At 38.0% G+C, this 19,880-nt stretch overlaps 1 protein-coding gene across 1 annotated transcript; it reads right to left on the bottom strand.

Annotated features, from left to right (window-relative positions):
• Positions 1-610: 610 nt before the first annotated feature.
• On the bottom strand, positions 611-17,491 carry RHAG (Rh associated glycoprotein). The gene is made up of 10 exons (XM_061372271.1): positions 17,281-17,491; positions 9,785-9,968; positions 8,435-8,585; positions 8,090-8,237; positions 7,164-7,330; positions 6,093-6,230; positions 4,613-4,734; positions 3,876-3,961; positions 3,159-3,232; positions 611-1,440 (listed from the first exon to the last, which is right to left on the bottom strand). Exons 1-10 carry the CDS (start codon positions 17,414-17,416, stop codon positions 1,363-1,365), a joined length of 1,284 nt encoding a protein of 427 aa, XP_061228255.1. The 5' UTR covers positions 17,417-17,491; the 3' UTR covers positions 611-1,362.
• Between the last annotated feature and the right edge of the window lie 2,389 nt (positions 17,492-19,880).

Genomic DNA, 19,880 nt, shown 5'->3' with positions numbered 1-19,880 from the left:
ACAGAAATGAAAATATCTGTTATGAGAGGAGCTTCTTTCCCTCTTAAATCTTCTAAGTAAGATTTGAAATAAGTTGGTAACATAAAACAGTCTTGAAAGTTCATCCACTGTAGCTTGTCCTTCTCGATCAACAGTGTCTGTTTCTGATTAATGCCTAGAGGCACTGTGATCCTTCTATTAGATTTTCATCTCCATCCATTGCCTCCCAATGGATTCCTATGGGTAGGTAGGCATAGACGTGTAGCTCTGCTCCCAGCTGCTGGCAACTCTGAGCTCCTTCAGATACCGCAGTTTTTGTCTCTCTTAGCTGAGCAGCCATTATCATCACTCCTCAGGTGGAGTTAATTTATCTTAATTTAGCTTCACTTTTCTTCTTTCTGCTTTTTCTTGTTTTAGGAGGCAGTGACTTCAAAAGTAGTGACTCACCACACAAGTTCTCTACCTAGTCTTCTGTAGGTTGAATACAGTTGCTTTCTGATCAGTTCCTAAGAACTCATGCTTTTTCTTGGAGCTAGCATTTAGTTCAGCTTGTATCTTTTGACATTAACAGTACTACTATCCACTTATTAATGGACAAAATAAGAAGTATTATGTTGTTACTTTTTCTCTCGTAGCACTGCTTAATTCCCCTATTGTGTCTTGAAAGAATCTAAATAAATATACACCAAGATTCAATTTTTTTCACCATTTCACTTTCTTCTCTCTTTCAATAAACATAATAACAAAGAATTTTGATAATAATATTGCTACTTAGTATACCTTAGTAATCACTACCTTCTGTGCTTTGACATGGACATTATTTCAACCTTTCTGTTCTTGTCATAACCAATCTTTGAAATACAGAGCATTTTCTCCCCCATTCAAAACCAGGACAACGCACTTTCTGAAAAGATTAATCCGGGATGCTCTGGTGAAAAGCTTGTTGGATTCCAAATAAGCAATATCAATCTGTTTCTTCTTGATTGCCCCTATGCAGTACCTACACAGTCACAGATGTGGCTGTAACTCAGAAATACTGCAGTTACGTATGGTATCCTGTGGTAGGCTTGAAACACAAAAGTTGTTTTGATGGTTATATTGATTCAGTGGTGACAAAAGGTAAAATATAGGTAATTTTGTAGAGCAGTTTGTGATGGGTTTTTCTGATGAACAAATATATTGGAAAGATCTCATTAATTCACCTGACTTTGGTATAATAACTATGTATTCTGCAATCAAGCTTGTTTTATATTTAAAAATTATAGCTACCTACAGCTCCTTGTTGAAAACCTAGTGTGGTTAGGACAATACTCGTAAGTTGGTTTTTAGCATTAGAAACTTGAAAGAGCATCATTAAGGCAAATATTACAGATAATACTTTTTCTACATGGTGGCTTCAAATCTGCTGTGCTCATCATAGTTGTTGGATTGAATTTCATGTGGTTTCTTCTCTTCTGGAACCTGCCATGGAAATCAGAGAAGAGTTCAGTTGATGAGATACAGACTTTTGCCACATAAGGAGACCAAAGTGCACCAAGAATATTGCTATATTTGTATATACTGTGTTTCTGTTTATTAACATTGATGCAGCCTGACAAGAACCACCAGTTCTGAATTCTGAGGGGTGAAATAAGGATTTTCTTAATAGCAGAATTCCTTAACACTGATGGTAGCTGTGAGAGCTCAAAATTAATATCTGCAATTTTCAAAGAGCTCTAGAGGAATAAGGTGACCATCTCTAATGAAATGTAAAACAAAGTTGTATGCTAACTATCAATGTCTCTTTCCTTTACCTGATAAATCTCACTTAGAATATTTCTGAGCTCATTTAAGAACTTGAATATTCCTGACATTTTTATTAATTACATATGAAAGCCTATTTCAGGTTTTGCCAAAAACCAGTGCTTTGACTTTCCCAAAGTCAAATGGAGAATAACTTGCAGAGCTGTCATTAACAATCATTTTTTTTCTGATTGTCGTTGCTACAGCTGACCTTTTGGCTCACAACTTCCCCTTAGACTGCAATCTCTCTCTGACCAAAAGCCAGATTGAGTGGTTGGTTCATAGTGGAGTTTAAGTAATGAAAAAAACTTTATAAAATATAGCTCTGGTTCTCAATATATAAATTAAAGGGAATGTATATCACGTATTTCTTCCTGAGTTTGTCCTGGTATAAAGGATAAAATTCAGATTTCCCAAATTAAGAACCTGTCATTGGTCTATAATGAAGGGAGATGCAGAAAGCCTGCAAATGGTACAGGGAATTTCTTAAGTTAGCCAAGAGGAAATATATGTCTGAGTTTCTGCTCTGAACTTGATTGTCATCCAAGTCAGAGATGTATGTGGGACTCAACTGATCAAATCTAGGTCTGTACAGTATAGAGCTCTACATCTGAGGTAGGCAATGAAAGGTCTTTCATTATCAGTGGGGATTATAGATATTTTCAGGGTTTTAATTCATGTAGCATAACACAGATCTGGAAAGATTCAGATGAACTGCAATTGTAGAGCATAAAGGGAGCCTAACAGGGCTATTTCAGATGTACTTGTTTCTCAGCCCATTGCTTGTCTTCATGCATAACAAAATAGTGGCAGGAGGCTGTCTTCTTCTGATAACCTCAGTGGTCAGATTGTTCAACCAGGAAGCATAAGAGCTTCTCCTTAGCTTAAGAGGAACTCACCCTACAAATACTGAAGAAGAGCTCTAAATTTCACAGAATCACAGAATCATTAGGGTTGGAAGAGACCTCTGGAAATCATCTAGTCCAACCCCCTGCCAAGGCAGGGACACCCAGAGCATGTTTCATTTAGTATAAATTCTAGATCATGCTAGAAAAGCAGCACCATTTACCCCAAAATGCAATAGTGCATCTAAACTGCAATATGGGAGATAATGCCGGTCACAGCAAGAGCTGAAAAGAGATGACGAGCTCCACTGAGATCTCAATTTTTTCGATCTATTTCTGCTTCGTATTCAAGGTTAGTCCAGCGTAATGGCATGACAAGCTTTCAAGTCCAAAAAAGACCCTAAAGGTACTCTTGATAATTTCACAGCCTCAGCTAGAGAAGCATTTTTGAATGTTGACTTATATGTGCAAACCACAAACCCTACAAATGTAGGACTGCAGTGTGCTGTGTGTATTCCAACGTAATGAAAATAAATAAAGGTTGTATCTTACCTCCCAGAAAACAGAGTCATCAAAGCAGTTCTGGTCAGACACTTGTCCTAAGAAAGGCAGCTTTAGAATTCCACCTGCAGGAAAAACATCATCAGAGGTTAAAAAAAAAGGCAGCTTTAGAATTCCACCTGCAGGAAAAACATCATCAGAGGTTAAAAAAAAAGGACAAAATGCCCAAATAAACGTTTCTCAGATGTGCCATGGGGACTCATTTTCTAGTCTACAGAAATTCCCAACCACCTGATCACTCATTAGGAGAACTGATGCAGTTTTCTTCAAGTCAATATCAGTAAGATCTTGTTTTTAGTTGCTCAGACCTTTCCCAGATTTCAGACTCGAATTTTCCGTTTCAGCATGGATTTTTGTTTTAAAATATCCGCAGTCACATAGAAATATGTGGCACTTAAATGAATATGCCTTCATCTCAAACAAGTTTCTGTTCAGAATTTTAAGAATTTAATCCGTGACGTCTTACTATTCCTATGTATAGAACGCAATTTCTTTGGAGTATGTATTCAGCAAGATATCTAGACTTCATTTGAAGACAAAATTATTGGAAAACTGTTTTTCCATATTTAAGTTTCTGCCAGTTTGCCATCATGCATTATTTCTATTTTTCTATTTTGTATTATTTATATGAAATTGTTGATATATCGAATTCTCCATGGACAAAACTCTAAATTCACACATTTCAGTTGCTACCTATATCATACTGACCTGTCAATGCTCCACCCACTAGTGCAATTCCAATTGTGCTACCCAGGGCAGCAGCCTGCATGCCAGGAGTTAAGTGGATATTTCGCCTGAAAAGGGCAGAAAACCAAACCATTGATAATCAAAAAGTTATTGCATTTTGAGACCGGTAGTCGGTCTTTCTTACAACATTTTACTTGCTGTCTGCTGCACAAGGTGGGTCATAGGAAAATATCAGCCATTGTGTACAAGACAGAAATCATGATTTTATTTTGGTTATATTTTAAGACTACAGATGAAAACAAGGTTTTTGGAAAGGTTATTAGTATCTTCAATGCCTTTAGAGAATGTTCTCTTTTGTCAAAAGGCCAGTATTCTATCTTTCTGGAGTCTTTTGAGATAGTTGAAATAGCCCGTTTTGCTAATTTCTTGGAAATCTTTCAGTTACCAGCAGTGTAATTGTAGAATCATGCTAAAAATCCACCTACATTTGAATGGTTCTGTATGTTGGTTTTTATGATGTGTTAGATTTATTAATTTTTACTTGAACTTTTAATTTGGAAGAAGCTTGTCATATAAACAGTGTGCTAAGGGGAGGATATCAAGAACAGTCCTGTTTAAATAGGAACACAATGTCTGACATCAAACCAAAGATGCAATTTCTGCAAAAAAAAATCATAATTAGATTCAAGGAGGGTGGAAAATTAGGATAAGCCTTTAAAAATCAATAGACTCCTTTCTCTCTTCTCTCTGTAACTCACCTAGTTTCCTCATTTATTGCAGTTACTACGATGCCAGCAATACCTCCCAGTATTCCAGGTAACCCATGTAAATTATGAACTCCACAAGTGTCATGAATGTTCAACTTGGATGCCAACAGAGGCTGAAACGAGGAGGAAGATGAAGTTTATAGTGAGTTTATAGTCTTCCATTATCTCTAGAATGATATGCAAAAGAATGTAGTGCAGAAATATATGAAACAATTAATTTAGGTACACAAAGTTTATATATAAGCCAAGTTTTCTTTCCCTTCATTGTGAAATTGTTTATATGTAGACAAACCCAAGTCTCTAGGTACAAGGGTACAAATTTCCAAGCTACCATCGTAAATATGGTACAAAACACAAGACAGTCTACTTAACCTTTTCAGCCACTGCAATGAAAGTTGAAAGAGGTGGTTAAGTAGCCACTTAACTTGTTCTGAGTCTGCTTGCCAGCTAATTTCTTCCAGAATGTTTCTCCATCAGGAAATTCCAGTTTAATACATTTTAGTCCGAATATTTTTTTTCTACACTTTGCACATGAAATAATTCAATTGTCAATTCTTAGGTACTTATGATTACAGATCTATTTAGATATTTTGAAAGACTGAATAGTCCTATTTCACTGATGCATGGACTTGGAGGAAGATTTCTGGCAGCTCCTTGAACAGAGTGTCCTGGGTTTAGCAGTAGCAGTCATTTTTCTCTTTCTTGGTAGCTGGTGCAGTGCTGTGTTTTGACTTTCAGCTGGGAACAGAGCTGAAAACAATGATGTTTTGGTTTGGCCAAGGACTTTGTGGGACTCATGCTCTGCCAGGGAGGAGGGAAGCCGGGAGGAAGCAGAGACAGGACACCTGACCCAAACTGACCAAAGAGGTATTCCATACCACAGCACGTCATGCCCAGGATGTAACTGGGAGAGGGACCCAGAAGGGCTAAGGGGACTGCAGGGTTGGAGGAGGTATCGGTCGGTGCTTGGTCAGCCGAGGTATCGGTCGCCTGGTGATGAGGTGTTGTATTCTCTTCCCTTGTTATTTCCTTTATCATTACAATTATTGGTGGTAGCAGTAGTGGTTTGTGTTATACCTTAGTTACTAAACTGTTCTTAACTCAACCTGTGGGAGTTGCATTCTTTTGATTCTCCTCTCCGTCCCCCAGGAGAATAGGGGGAGGACAAGAAGGGGGGAGAGTGAGTGGACAAGCTGTCTGGCTGGGGTTACGCCACGACACAGAGATACCAATTTTAATGAACTCTAATGTCTTTGTGATCCTTTTCTGCTTTTAGGTGATAGACTAAAGTTAGCTCATAAGCATATATTTAAATCCCACTGATTTACAGATTGCTGTTATTTAGAGTTTGCTTTCTATACTGGTGATACCAGCCAGGTTCTAAACTCCCTTTCTAGTAAACCAAAGGAGCTCCAGCAAAGCCAAATAAAAAATAAGTACATGAGAGCAGAGCTGTATCCTCACTACTTACAGTCAGGAAGTGGAACCCAAGCACAGAGATGATTCCAGCAATGCTCCCAATGCACATGGCAACAAAAGGGTTGATTGACAAGTCAGCACAGGTACCCACTGCTACTCCTCCTGCCAGGGTGGCATTTTGGATGAGAACCTGCAAAGGGTATATAGAGACAGAGATATATGTGGAACAGAGGCTTGTTTTAGAGATGAGTGACTGGAGGCTTTTTTGCATAAGGAAGTTTTCCTTTTCTTCAGGTGAGATTTTTTTTCAATGAAGAATGAACAGGAATTTAAAACAGGATTCTCTGTTGCATGATCAGGGTGTTGGTTCAGTGCTGCTCTCAGCCAGTTTAACTGCGACCAGTTTAATGAAGACCAATTTTTGCAAAGTCACCAAAACTCATCTGACCTCTCAAAAAGCCAAGCTGAGCCAGAGAGAACTGCTCTTACAACAGCAGCAGATTCTGCAAGCTCATTGAACCATGCCTGCTCACACTGAGCTTAGACATACACTTCTTCCAGCAACTTCTGGAAGTTGCACTTCCATCAACTGCTGGAATGAAGTGCGTGAAAACATAGGGGCTGAATTTTACGATAAGGAGATGAAGGTTGACAGTCTGGCAGCCTCAGCATAGTTTGGTTTGCCTTGTGCAGCTGCACTGTGAGATTGCCACAGAACAGATCGTTGCTTTAAGAGACCTATTCTGGCTACAGCAATACAGTACCTCACACAGGATCTTTAGAATAAGACCCGAAAGTCCACCTGAATGTTAGACTAGTGTCCCTGTGGTCCAGCAGGTTCCATGGACAAGAGAGAACAAGGGAGCAAGACCATCACTGTAATGTCTAAGAGCTTTTCACTCTCCAGATGCAGTGATCACACTGAAGAATCACCACATACCTGAAGTAGGGTGGGTTGCCACAGGGCCCAGTCTTACATTATAGTTTTTAGAAATATAATAGCTAATTTTGCCCACAGCATGAGCAAAAGCTCCAGATAGTTCATGGATATTGTAAATCTGCCTAATGATTCTTATTTTAGGGGGGTGTTTTGATTTATCAGAAGTTGTAATGTGATTCTTACCATACTGAATTTTCCTCTTTGATCCAGCAGGCTGGAGAGGGCGAATGTTACAACAGTACACGCGGCCAAGGAATAGTAGGTGTTGACAATTGCTTTAATATAGAAAATGTTTTCAGATGCAGTGGCAGAGTTAAAACTGGGCCAAAAAAGCCAAAGGAACAAGGTACCTGGATGAATAGAAGTCAAAATGAAATAGTCTGTTCAGTCACAAGGGGTATTTCAGTGTGAAAGATCCAAAAGAACAGAACTAGCTGCAAGAAATGAGGAAGATAATCAATAAGAAATATGAAGTTGCCAAAATGCTGGAAGAATAATAGATTATGCAGAAGCTTTTGACATTGGCATTTGTGGTTTGGACACGTGGTATTAACCAAATGCTACTGGAAGACTTTGACAAGTTGTGATTCTCTTGTCATGCTCCATTCACTTTAGAAAGCTCACCACCACTGTGAAAACCATACCAGCATAGGATACATTAACAAGACAGTTCACATGCAAATACTTTATCCTCTATTGATATAATTGATAGTTTTAGCTGGTAAATTGATCTATGAAGAGATCTCACAGGCAAATAGGTGTAGAGTAGGTCTCACAGACAGATAACGTTCTTTAGTGAGACAGGCACATTTCAATAACTTTAATTATGGCCAGCTTCTATGAAATAGTGCTTATAAAAGAAGATTTAACAAAACAGGAGTCACCACAAATGCACAGTAAAAATGCATCCTTAATTTGATTTTTCCTACAGGAAAAACTCTAAAATTATGTGTCACTGAAAACATTGTGCATGCATGAGACAAAAAAAAAGGTATGCATCTAGGAGTGTACTTAAGAAAATAGATGCAGTGTAATAATAAGCAATCATTAAAATGTAGAAATGAAGGAGGGATGAAGAACTGATCAGAATTCACTATTATATCACTTACCAATCATGGCAGATATGTCCGACTGATAGGTAGATCCTTCATTTTCATGATTTTTTTTCAAACCAGGACGACACAAAACCAGGGTTACGGCTAAACCAAAATAAGCTCCAAAAGCATGGATGGTCATTGAGGCTCCAACATCTGTAGCCTGCATTAAGGACCCAAAATAATGCCACAGATTTTATACAGCATAAAGATGAGGATTTAATGAAGGAGAAGTCAGGATGACCTTAATAGTTTATTTTCTATGATAGAAACTAAAACCTAGAGTATGGAAACTGGAAGTATTGCAAAGTGAAAACATTTTTTACAAACAGAAAATAATTATTTCTAAAAAAATTGTACCTGAAATATTTCTGTAACTAGGTGTTCGTTGCATGCAAAGATTGTAATCTCCAGAATTGTCAATATCAGCATCTGAAGAGGACTTGTTTTCCCCAGGACTGCTCCAAATGAAATCAGAGCTGTTGCTGTACTGAAGTCTGAATTTATCATGCTGAAGTTAATAGAAAACAAAGCAAAACAAAAAACCAAATCAGTTTAAAGAGACCTGAAAGAAGGCTCTAATATCAAACGTGCCGTATCATTAAAATGATAGAATTTTACATCTTCAGATATACAATTTTTTAGATCATCTTTGGGAACAAAAATTAAGCCAAACCTTTCCAGATGGGTTTTGTAGAGATCTTTTCAGCTACTGAGGAAAAAGTTTGGGGATGTTATCTCCTGTTTATACTATATATGCACTTAGCTGGTTGAAATTACAGTGAAAAGTCAGATAAGATATGTATTTCAGATATGCAGAAATATTTTCAGCTCTGACTGTCACTGGAACTCCAAAGAGGATAGGGAACTTACAGCTTTGGTCAGATGGTCTATCTAATTTCAAAAGCCTTGCATGACTTTCTATCACTGTGCATCATGTTTGCATTAGCTGTCGGGAAGGACTGGTGTTACCAGATCATGGGGAATGGCAAAGATAAAGCCAGAAACTGGTGAAAACCTTGCAACATGGAAGGTCATTAATTTATGGATCCCTCTACAAATGCATATCTGTAAGCATTAAGGAATTATTTGTTTCCACTTGTCCACCAGTAATGTTTGGATGTTGTTCCTTTCAAAATTATCTACGAGTTGTCTCAGAAACAAAGAACTGCAGATGTGGAAAACAGCTTGGCAGAAGCAGGACAAATGAATGGGAGGGCTGAAAGTGTCTAGGGACATCATTGCTCATGAGGTCTCTTATTCTATGACTGGGGTCCAAAACCTACTGCAGTATGATACTCATGCAAATCATTCCTTGAGAAGTAGGAGAAAATCTTATAGTGGATAGATGTACTATTCCAACCATGTTCCAGACAGTCTTCCATGTGTTGTGGAAGGGCAGATCCTTTCATGCCTGCTGGCTGCAGGAGATGCTGTGTTACTGCAGGAATTCTTCCAGCTTCCACAGCTCCAAAGATTCAGAGTAGTCTCTATATGTAATGTAGCACCTCAAATTTCATCCCACACTTTGGTTCCCTTGGCCTGGTGTACCACGTGTTGCCCCTTTAGAGGTGAAGGTCAGATGAATGTCAAAAGGTGGACAGTAAGGCTCAAACAAATTTCAGTGAACGTATTGATCCCATAGGTATTGTAGTTTAGGGCTTCTCCTAAATAGAATAGAAATGTCAGTTTTGTTAAATTCACATGTACCTGTTGCTGTCAACACGAATTTTCCCTTCTCGCATGTGCCAAAATCCTTGCATCAGGGTTCCCCACTGGAGACCAAAGGCAGCAAGGAGCATGCTGATACCAACACTGCTGAATCCATATTTCTTCAGAAAGGTCATCAGGAAACCAAACCCAATAAATATCATCACATGGACATCCTGAAAGACTGAATGGAAAACATGACTGTGTAGTAACTATGAAGAGTGAAGGGAGACAAGCTAGGGACAAACGAGGATTTAATAGAAAATAAAAGAGTTCCAACTCATGTCATCAGTGTGATCTGTACTTTCTTTCTTTATAACCAGTCTACTAGTTGAAGATTGAGTGTGTGGAAAATGCAAGACCCAGTTACAGATTTTATTCCTTGCTATATCATTGTGGATAGAACACTAGGTCTCTATACTAGAAAACTTGGTATATTTGGAGTTGTTCTCTGTGTATGAAGCTACCTGGAATATCACAGCTTCATGTCCTTACAGAGAAGTTCTCTTCCCTCTCAAACAAAGCTTGTCACATTCAACATGTTCTGGCTGATTCCAAAATTGACATGAGATTTGTTTGGTAGAGTGCTAGTTGACTCAGTGGAAGATAGGTTTCTGATCTCTAAAAATTACTGTCCAAGAGACTGATTTCTTTCCCTGTGTAAAAGAAAAAGGCATTTGAGATAATGTCTAAACTAGCAAATCAATATTGCTAATCAGCATATACTTAGCCCTCCTTCAAATATGATTTTTCCTTCCAAATTTGAATTTCATCCAGGTAGTTGTTTTTACATTATTTTTAAAGCTTTTTATTTTTTAATTTACTTTATTAGGCTTTTAAATACAAACTGAGTTTATCACCACGAGTATTTTATATTTTAAAATACGTTACTCTGAACTATTTTGTGTGATTTAATGGACTGTACCGAACATGCTTGAGTTTTGTAATTGAATCTTTCTCTGATGTTATTGTTAGTAAGAACCTTATTATACAGAAACTGTTTCATTTTATTTCTATTTCATCACCTCTTACATGGAAATACACAGGAAAACTTGGGACATTGGCTTCGTTAGTATAATATTTGGCTTGAAGTTACATTTCCTAGTCACTCAGTTTTGCTATATGCATTACCAAGTTTAGCCAAAAGAGGGCCCAGAAGTATAATAAATTACTGAAGAGTCCTAATAAACTCAATTATATTTGCACTGTCATATTCCAGCCCTGACCTAGCAAGGAAATACATACATGCTTAAAGTAAGATCCTTCACACTGGGCTTTACACGTTTAAGGAACAGCATAGAAATGCAGTAGATTTGCAGACATCCCTGAACTTTTTTCTTCCTCTTTAGGCTGGACATTTTCACATTTATTTCCTGACTTCAGTAATAGCCAGTGATGGGATTCTTGAGGCCCCTGCAGTCCTTTGAAAGCTTCCTATTTTCCTCCATGTTACTCAGTTTCCAGAACCACCATCCAAACTCTTGTGTTGTGCTTGTTACTTATTTTAAAAGATGCACAATTAACTTATCCTCCCCATTTAGGCTTCTGCTTTTGATATACTTGTATATTTTGTATTGAAATGCTGTGTCAAGTTAATTGTCTTGGTTAGAGCTCAGCATATTTCCTTACTTCATAGGACCTGGCAAGAGACAAAAATATATGGCTGGGGACAATCCAAACCATGCTAATACAACCTTCCTGATCCTATCAGCAGCAAAGTCTTTAGTAGCTTAGGGGATACAGAATCCAAAACACAGCTTAATCTTCCCATATTCCTGTGTCAGGGGGAGTTCGAGGGGGTGGGGTTGTGTGTTTAGGAAAAGGATATTAAAGTACAAGATAATTTGACAGGTACATCTGTCTGTGCACCCTGCCAGCTTGCAATAGCCTGTCACAGGAGCACAGAACTGTCTTCCTACCTGACTTGACTGTGGTGGTGGACTGCACATCTAGAGCACCTCTCCTTCAAATGTCTTAGAAGACACGCAGCAGCGGTTAGTGCTGGTAGATCTGAGTGGATAGACTTCCCATTGTTCCTGTACCACCATCATGATGATCTCAGGTACAGGTAATTACCCAGATTTTCTTTTTAAGTGGGACAAAAACATCTTGACAGGTCACATGAGAGATCTCTTTTCAAATATAGGAGGCATAACCCAAGATTGATTTCCCTCTTTTTTGAGGCTAAGAGGAAACTGGATGATGAACAAGCTTTTTTTCTTATGTTTAGAATAATTTTCTATGAGTGAATGTTCACCTAGTAACCTGTAGGATCAGCACCTTTGCATTTGACAAGTGGCCCTGTTTATTTTTCTGACTTTTGTAAAACTACTTTATTGAGAGCTTGTTAATGTTACAAAAAAAAAAAAAAACCAACAAAAAAAACCCAAACAAAAAAACATGAACTAGATGGCAAACCCATAAAAGCTACACAGCGACACCTACAAAAGTAGCCTTTTTGTTTGACTTTGACACAAGAAAATGGAAGTCAAAGTGATGCATGACTTCAGCAGTGTTCACTTTATATTACACTTGATTTTCATGCACAAAACGAAGGGCACGTTTGAAAATTGCCTACTCCTTTCTTTTTATTATTTAATCAGTCTATGCCATGTAATTTCCTATGTAGTATTAGGTTTGCCCATTCAGGGTAGTCAGCTTCAGGTAAGAAAGTTTTTCCAGTCTCCTAGAGGATATTATTGTTAGCTTATTACTTGCTCTTGTTTGCAATCTTCTAGTTACAATTATTAACATTAACATTAATGTTAACAGCTAACCATTAACAATTTACTTGCATTGCAGGCAAAGCAAGTAAATTTTTTCTCTTTGAAACGTTTCCACTTGTGTGTACCACATCTTAGTAAATCATGTCTAGATTAGTAAAAAGATGCTTTAGTGTTTAAGTAACCTGAGTCTACATGTGAGCAAAAGAATAGGTTTCAAAAGCACACTGATGACTGAAGAGTTTAATTCTCAGTGCCTGTCAAGTGGGCTTATGCATGCTCAGGTCTCTTTCGAAAGGTGCTTTTAGAAATCTTACCCCAGGCCTGAAGATTAAAAGCAATTCTTTTTGAAGCAAGCAGCTGTTGACATGTAATCTTGGGTCCTTTTGAGGGCAAGCCAGGATTCATATAAATGTTTTAAAGCTGTCTGGGTTTATTTACACAAAAGATTAAGACTAGGTTAATTTATGGATGTTGGGGGCAAATTTCAAGTAGTCTAGCCCATATCTTGTGATTTAACTACCTCTTTTAAACCCTTTTCAAGAAAAGAAGGTCTGGAATTGTTTTGAGTGATCGGGAAAAACACTCATGATTTGAAATAAGGTATTTCAGTAACTAGCTGTGTTTAAGAAAACACAGTTCTCTTCTGTGGGACAGGAAATTGGGATTGGGATTGGGAAAAACTTTCCAGCAGATCCTGAACAGAACCACTGCACATGATTCTACAAAGCTGCCCATGACCAGTGTATTAATTCCACTGCAAGGTTCCCACATGTTTTTCTGTGTCAACGCAAAGATGCTTGTGGCATCTGGGTTTATACTAAATACTTGATTTTGCTCTGCCTAAAAAAAGTAGAGTGTGGAACCCCAAACAAGAGGGGTGCATAAGTTTTCCTAAACCATGAGTGATGGATCAATCACAGGACATTATGTACAGGACATCAGTACTAAAGAAATCCTCTAAGAGTACTTGCTTGTCACATGCCCTTGTCCTGCCATTCTAGTGGCACAGCACACCTGATGTTGTCCATCTATATGCTATGCTTGTATCTGCATTCACCAGAAACAATGCAAAGTTATGCTTTGGGAATGATCTCAGCTCAGCCCCCCTTACCTGAGTACAAAACTGTGGTGATCTTCAATTATTATTTTCATCTTCCTTCAGTCCAAAAATGCTGAAACAGCTTTGGTTCATGGTGCTGAGGTATTTAAGACATATAAAAGGAAGCCCTGCACTGCAGTTCTGAGAATATAAATTGGTCTCTGGTTGAAACAATTAAATCTATGAGGTACAGATGAATTAACATCTCTGGAATAGCATGGGAAGCAGTTTGAATCCATTGTTTTGTGAATTCAGGGTAAGTCCTAGCACAGGGTATGTCTGAATACATTTATAAAACCATAGCACTAACTTTCTGCTTGGTCCTCAAACTGCTCTTGTGTGCATTTTCTAGGCAGGGAATTTTGAGAAGCAGAGGGCCTAAAAGTGAAAACATGGGTGCTTTTATTCCAGTCACTGTGAATAGGATCCACCAGCTCTTCAAATCAGCATCGAAAACTGCAACACTAAATCTGTGGTGTTTGCTTAGTTTATGTCTCTACTGGTGACCTGAACAGCCTGCCCAAAGGGCAAATGGCATATTAGGCAAATTACACCTGTACAGCTACATGCTCTTCTCTCCCAAAACACTGTTCCCACCTGTACCATTTATTGAGAATAGTCCCTTAACCTATGCTATGTCTAAAGCCGTACCTAAGAGGAGGTCAAGGTGCTTGTTTGACCCAGCAACTTGCAACTAAGTACCACACAGCTTCTCACTCACATCCCCTGCCTAATAGAGGAGGATAATTATAAAGAAGGTAAACCCCATGGATTGAGATAAGTACAGTTTAATAATTAAAATAAGGTATGATATAATACTCATATTGCTAATACTAATAATAACGAAAAGGGAAATATCAAAACAGGAGAGAGAGAGAGAACAAAAAACAACAAACAGTATGAAACGCAATACAATTGCTCACCACCCACTGATGGATGCCCAGCCCATCCTCAAGAAGCAACCAGCACCTCCTGGCCAACTCTCCCTGGTTTATATACTGGGCATGAAGTGCTGTGGTATGGAATACCCGTTTGGATCAGGTGTCCTGTCTCTGCTCCCTCCTGGCTTCTTGTGCCCCTCCTCACTGGCAGAGCATGAGAGACTGAAAAGTCCTTGACCTGGGCAAGCATTATGTAGCAATAACTAAAAAAATCAGCATGTTACCAACATTGTTCTCAGACTAAAGCCAAAACGCAGCTCTCTGCCTGCTGCTAAGAAGAAAATTAGCTCCATCCCAGTCAAAATCAGCACAATGAACCAAAACCATGCCAGGAGCTGCTAGTAGTTCAGCAGTGTAGACGGCTGGGGGACAGTGTGCAGATCATACATCACCTTTGCAGGAAGGCATGGGAGCCAGCAGGTAATTTCTCCCAAATATTTTAGGCTTTAGATTAGGGAAGGAATAACTGCGGGTGATCCCTAGCTGGATAGATTACTGTACTGCACTTCACTGTTGGGATCTGATGAGAAGAATTCTGTGATGTTGATGAGGCTTCTGACCTCTCTGATGTATTTTTAAAAAGAAGATATTAAATTTAAAAAAAAAGCAGGGCTGGGGGAGAGTTTTGTTAAGTGTGAGAACTGAGTATCCCAGGAGCTTCCAGGGATCACAATACCTATGGTGATGCATGTGGTGTAGACAACCTCCATCGAGAAGACTTGATGTTTACTAAGAAATGCACGACATATTTTAAAGGACCACTGAAGACTTAAATTTCTGGCATGAGGATCCTATGTATCTTTCTTCATTTTCCTTGGTGAGGAAGACTCCATGAAAATGTAGTCATTTTTGTACCAGATCTAGTGCACATGACATTCAAACTGGAAGAGATATTTTCTCTGTTCTTGTGGTGTGAAAAGACCTTAATCTGAGTCTTAAGGACCCATTTCCTAGATAGCATCCTTCTGGTTTACCAAATTTTATGGAGATGTCGCAAAAGCTATTGTTCTGTGGCTGTATCTGTTGTTGTGTTGTTTTGGGGTAAAATCAGAGATGAGGTAGGTGGACAAGGGTATTAGGCAACAGCTATATTAATAGAACAACAGCACCTGAATAGAATTATCTGTGATGTCCAGTTACTAGTGTAGTTTCTGGCACAGTTTTTGCCTAGGCCTACTGTCACCTCCTAAGTCACAGTGGACCAAGGATCATTCCCAATATACTGTCTATATATTGGACGACCTAATTTAGGGACTGTGTTAGTTCAATATCATAGAATCATAGAATAGTTAGGGTTGATAAGGACCTTAAGATCATGAGTTCCAACCCCCCTGCCATGGGCAGGGACACCTCATGCTAAACCATGTCTCCAAAGGCTCTGTCCTACCTGTCCTTGAACACCACGAGGGATGGAGCATTTACAACTTCCCTGGGCAACCCATTCCAGTGCCTCACCACCCTTACAGTAAAGAACTTCTTCCTTATATCCAATCCAAATTTCCCTGTTTAAGTTTGGACTTAATCATGGACATGGCTAAGCTGCATCTCAGAAAGAAAATGGGCTCTAGCATAACCTAAGTAACTGCTTCTTGGGGATACTGCTGGATTTTAGTGGAGTTAACTCAAATATGTTTAATTAGCCCCTGATGTTCATTAGCTGACTTGCATCTAGAGTAGAATAATTTCATGCATTCACTGTACTCTCCCGTAGACATTTCTCTGTTTGAGAATAGACAGCCCAAGACTACTAGGGGGTGAAGTGACCATGAGATCACTTGCCTCTGCAACAGCCACTGAAAAGACAGTTGGAAAGATAAAAAGAGGGATAAATTCAAAATTACATCAATACTGCATGCAGGCCAGGAGGTCAATGTTATGATCCTCACTAAGAAGGCTGCAATCAGACTACAAGTTGTTAAGACATCAGAGGCAATAAAAACAACAAACCTTCAATGTTACCAGCAAGACACAGGCTACTCCTCTGTATACTTATTTTTCTATTTATTTACAGTCTGATCTTTGTGTAATGAGGAATAGGGTGTAAGAAGTCAGCAAGTATTTCTGAGGCCAAATCTTTTCCGCTGAACCTGATCAAGCATTTGCAGAGCAATAAATCAACAGAAATGTTTACAGGCTGAACTATTGCTGTCTACAGTTGAGCCACTGCTTTGAAAGATAGGAGGGGCTCATCCACCTTGTGACAAAAACTATCGCCCTTTTTCTGCAAACGTATTTTGTAATGATGATGAATATTTTGAATATGTTGACCAATTTCCATGTTTTCATAAGAAAATCTTTTGAAGTCTGGATGACAGAAATAAAGTATTTTGTTCATTTTCAAAATCAAGATAGAAAATCAGGCAAAGAAAATTATCACCAACCCCTGGAAAGTGCTAGAATTGCTCAAAACAATATTTCTCTAAGTTTTAAGCTTCTATGCAAAGAGTAGAACTATTTTCAGGATATCTTTTTGTCCCAGAAGAGGTAATTTCAGCAGTTAGTTCAATTTAGTACTTTTCAGAATCCAAAATACTTTCAGAATTTTATATGTGCTCAGCTTGAATTTGCCTTTGAAGCTTGCTGCTTTCACACCTCAGAAAAGTTTGTTTGCCCCAAAGCATGACTTTCTTTTCTAACTATATTTGTAGGCTAGTAAGTTAGTCAGAAATCTTATTTAGGATTAGTTTAAAAAAATTATAACTTCTATAAATGTTAGACAGCAACACTTACTTGGGTATAAAATTTCAGGGTTATTATCTTCTCGATATTCCACAAATATCCCAAACAAAACAATGATGATCACTTCCAGAAGAAGAGCCACGGCTGAAAACTTGAACCTCATGTTGGTGTTAGGAGCTGAAGGCATTGCAGGAGAGTAGTTGGTTGTGAGAGCCTGATAAAAGGCACTTGCCTCTAGTGGGTACTACTTCAGTGGATCTGGGCGATATAGCAAGAAAAAAAATGAAAAACCCAAGCACACCGTCACACCCACTGTGGGAGGGAAACAGTATGGGTCAATATAGTGTTTTCTATTTCCCAGGCTATTTCTGTGCATGAAATGCTGGCTTACATTTATTTTTTCAGCTGGTAATTCACACGAGCTCATTTAACTACAGATATGCTTCTCACTGTCATATAGGTATTTTAAAAAGGAAACAGCATATAAGAAAATCTCACAGGGACTGGTTTGCTGCATGTAGTAAGGAGCACAACTTCAACCAATTGCATTTCTGGTAGCAAATAATTCCTTCAAGTTGTAGATTTCATTTTAAAAGGTAAATAGTTTTTCATCTTCTATGAAATATGGATAATATCCTATCACTTCATATAGGATATGATAAACAAAGAGAATCTCTTTCAGCAGGGTTGGGAAGTTCTTATTTCACAGTGAATGAAGTAGTCAGAGCACATGTTCTTACTGTGAATTCTAATTAAATAAAAGTAATTGGATGTCAAGAGAAAAAAGAATACTCCTAGTTGTAAAAAAATAAAGTTAAAGATTATTAAAAAGAGGAATCAGAAGAAACATCTCAGATTTTCAATTTTATTTTTTTTATTTTTTTGCATTTTCCTTAGCTCTTATTATTCCTTAGACAATGAAAATAGTTCAAAGATCAAATCTACAAGGTTCTAAAAAGGTCAGTTTGTAAACTTTCTCATGAATTATATTTCACTTAGATTTCTGTTGAGTGATCACTTGTTCTTGAGATTCACATTGCTTGTCAAAATTTGTCTTGACCCTTCAAAAGTTTTTATTTTATTTATGTGATACTAACTTGTCCTCTGTTAATCCAGTATTCAGAAGAGAGGCCAAAATTGTACCATATGAGCCTCTATTTAATGAAAAATTTTATGTGTTAAAAAAATGGATGATACTGCAGTAGTAGGTTACTTGGTCATGAAGTAGTAGTGCTAAGATACTGCAATAAAATTCCATGTCAATCCTTAAGTACAAAAATCAGCATAATCTATCAACACTGGGAGGTGGCACTAAATTTAGCTGCTGTCCTGTTGAGACTACTGTTGGAAAACTACTCACATGCTACGAGATTTAAAAAAACTCATTTCTTTTTAAGGTACATCTATACTGGTGTACTGAGCAGTGCCAGGACCTTTTCTCTGGTCCTGAGGCCAATTTTATTGATATTTATCAATCTTTAATTTGCCAAGCAGGTTGGCAAGACACCTTTCAGGAATGTTGCCCTGTTCATGGTAACTCCTGGACTAAGCCTGCTTGACACAGCTCTTGTAATCTTAAGAGTGGACAAAAGTAAGAAGAATTTATCAGTCTAGCACAGAATCAAACTTGCAAGTGTCAAAGCTAAAATAAGCATAAGTGTATTTTTTGTTTCTAGCGACTGTATATCATTTGAACAGCTCAAAGAGCGGAAGCAGAGCTTTGTTAAAAAGCTATTGCTCATCCTTGCTGTACCACAGGATAAGGCAATGTTTGATTGTAAGGTCCTGTGAGCTCCCTCATTTTTACAGGAAGTGATAAAAAAGAACAAAATCATGAGCAAAGTTCATTGTTTTTTACCCATAGCTCAGCCATGAATATATTGCCTTATTCATTATATATCGTTTTACTCAGTGAATATCTCACATGATATGTGTGCAATCCTTATATGAAGTCCTTCCAGGGGTGCAGAAAAGGCTCTCTGTTGAAATCTCACTGGGGAAAATGACTTTTAATAAATTTTTAAATTTTAAAATGAATCAAGTTCCTTCAATTAGGTCTTTCTCTGAGATTATTACTTTATATATTAAATTTCATGCAGGTACAAAACGACACACACACAGACACAATCTATATTGAAAGAGTATTCATGCATGTCTGTTGGTCACATTAGTCAGTGGAAAATTATGTACATTTAAACAAAAGGATTGATCTTAATTCTCTTGAACAGTGGTCTTAAAAAAGAATAATTATAATTCTCATTTCCCTTCATTGATAATTATACAAGCTTTTGATAAAGAGTTCAGATTTAAGCATCCAAACTCTAGAAACTTGACTCAGGACCAAGCTTTTCAGACGATTTTCAAGGACTTGCCAAATGTGCTCTTTTTCACTGCTGTAATATATATGGCCTGTGAAGTGCATGAGATGGGGGTCTGTTACCTAAGAGTGCAAACAAAAGCTGTTCTTCAGCATGTACATGCCAGAAAGCTGATGTACCAGTGTAAGTGGAATACACAGTTCTTAAGAATTGCATTTAACAAAACTTACGTTGCCTTCTCAACAGCTTGCCCCATGCCCAGCTTTCCTTCCTCCTGCTCCACCTTTTCCTTTTCTCTTTTTCTATTTGACCAGAAAGAGCAACTTAGCTATT

This window comes from Neopsephotus bourkii, unplaced genomic scaffold (assembly GCF_033783945.1).
Source record: "Neopsephotus bourkii isolate Nb327-2 ecotype Australia unplaced genomic scaffold, CSIRO-AGI_Nbou_v1 NB_1600, whole genome shotgun sequence".
NCBI classification, from domain to species: Eukaryota; Metazoa; Chordata; class Aves; order Psittaciformes; family Psittacidae; genus Neopsephotus; species Neopsephotus bourkii.
Note: the sequence above shows the minus strand (reverse complement) of the source record. Positions and strands in the feature narration are given on the sequence as shown.

Excerpts from the sequence above, each read along its gene's own strand:
- RHAG (XM_061372271.1), bottom strand. The coding sequence starts at position 17,416 with ATGCCTTCAGCTCCTAACACCAACATGAGGTTCAAGTTTTCAGCCGTG. Across the intron at positions 8,238-8,434 it reads TAGTTACAGAAATATTTCAG|GCTACAGATGTTGGAGCCTC; the intron begins GTACAATTTTTT and ends TCCTTAATGCAG. Across the intron at positions 4,735-6,092 it reads TTGGGTTCCACTTCCTGACT|CCTCTGTTGGCATCCAAGTT; the intron begins GTAAGTAGTGAG and ends TCCTCGTTTCAG.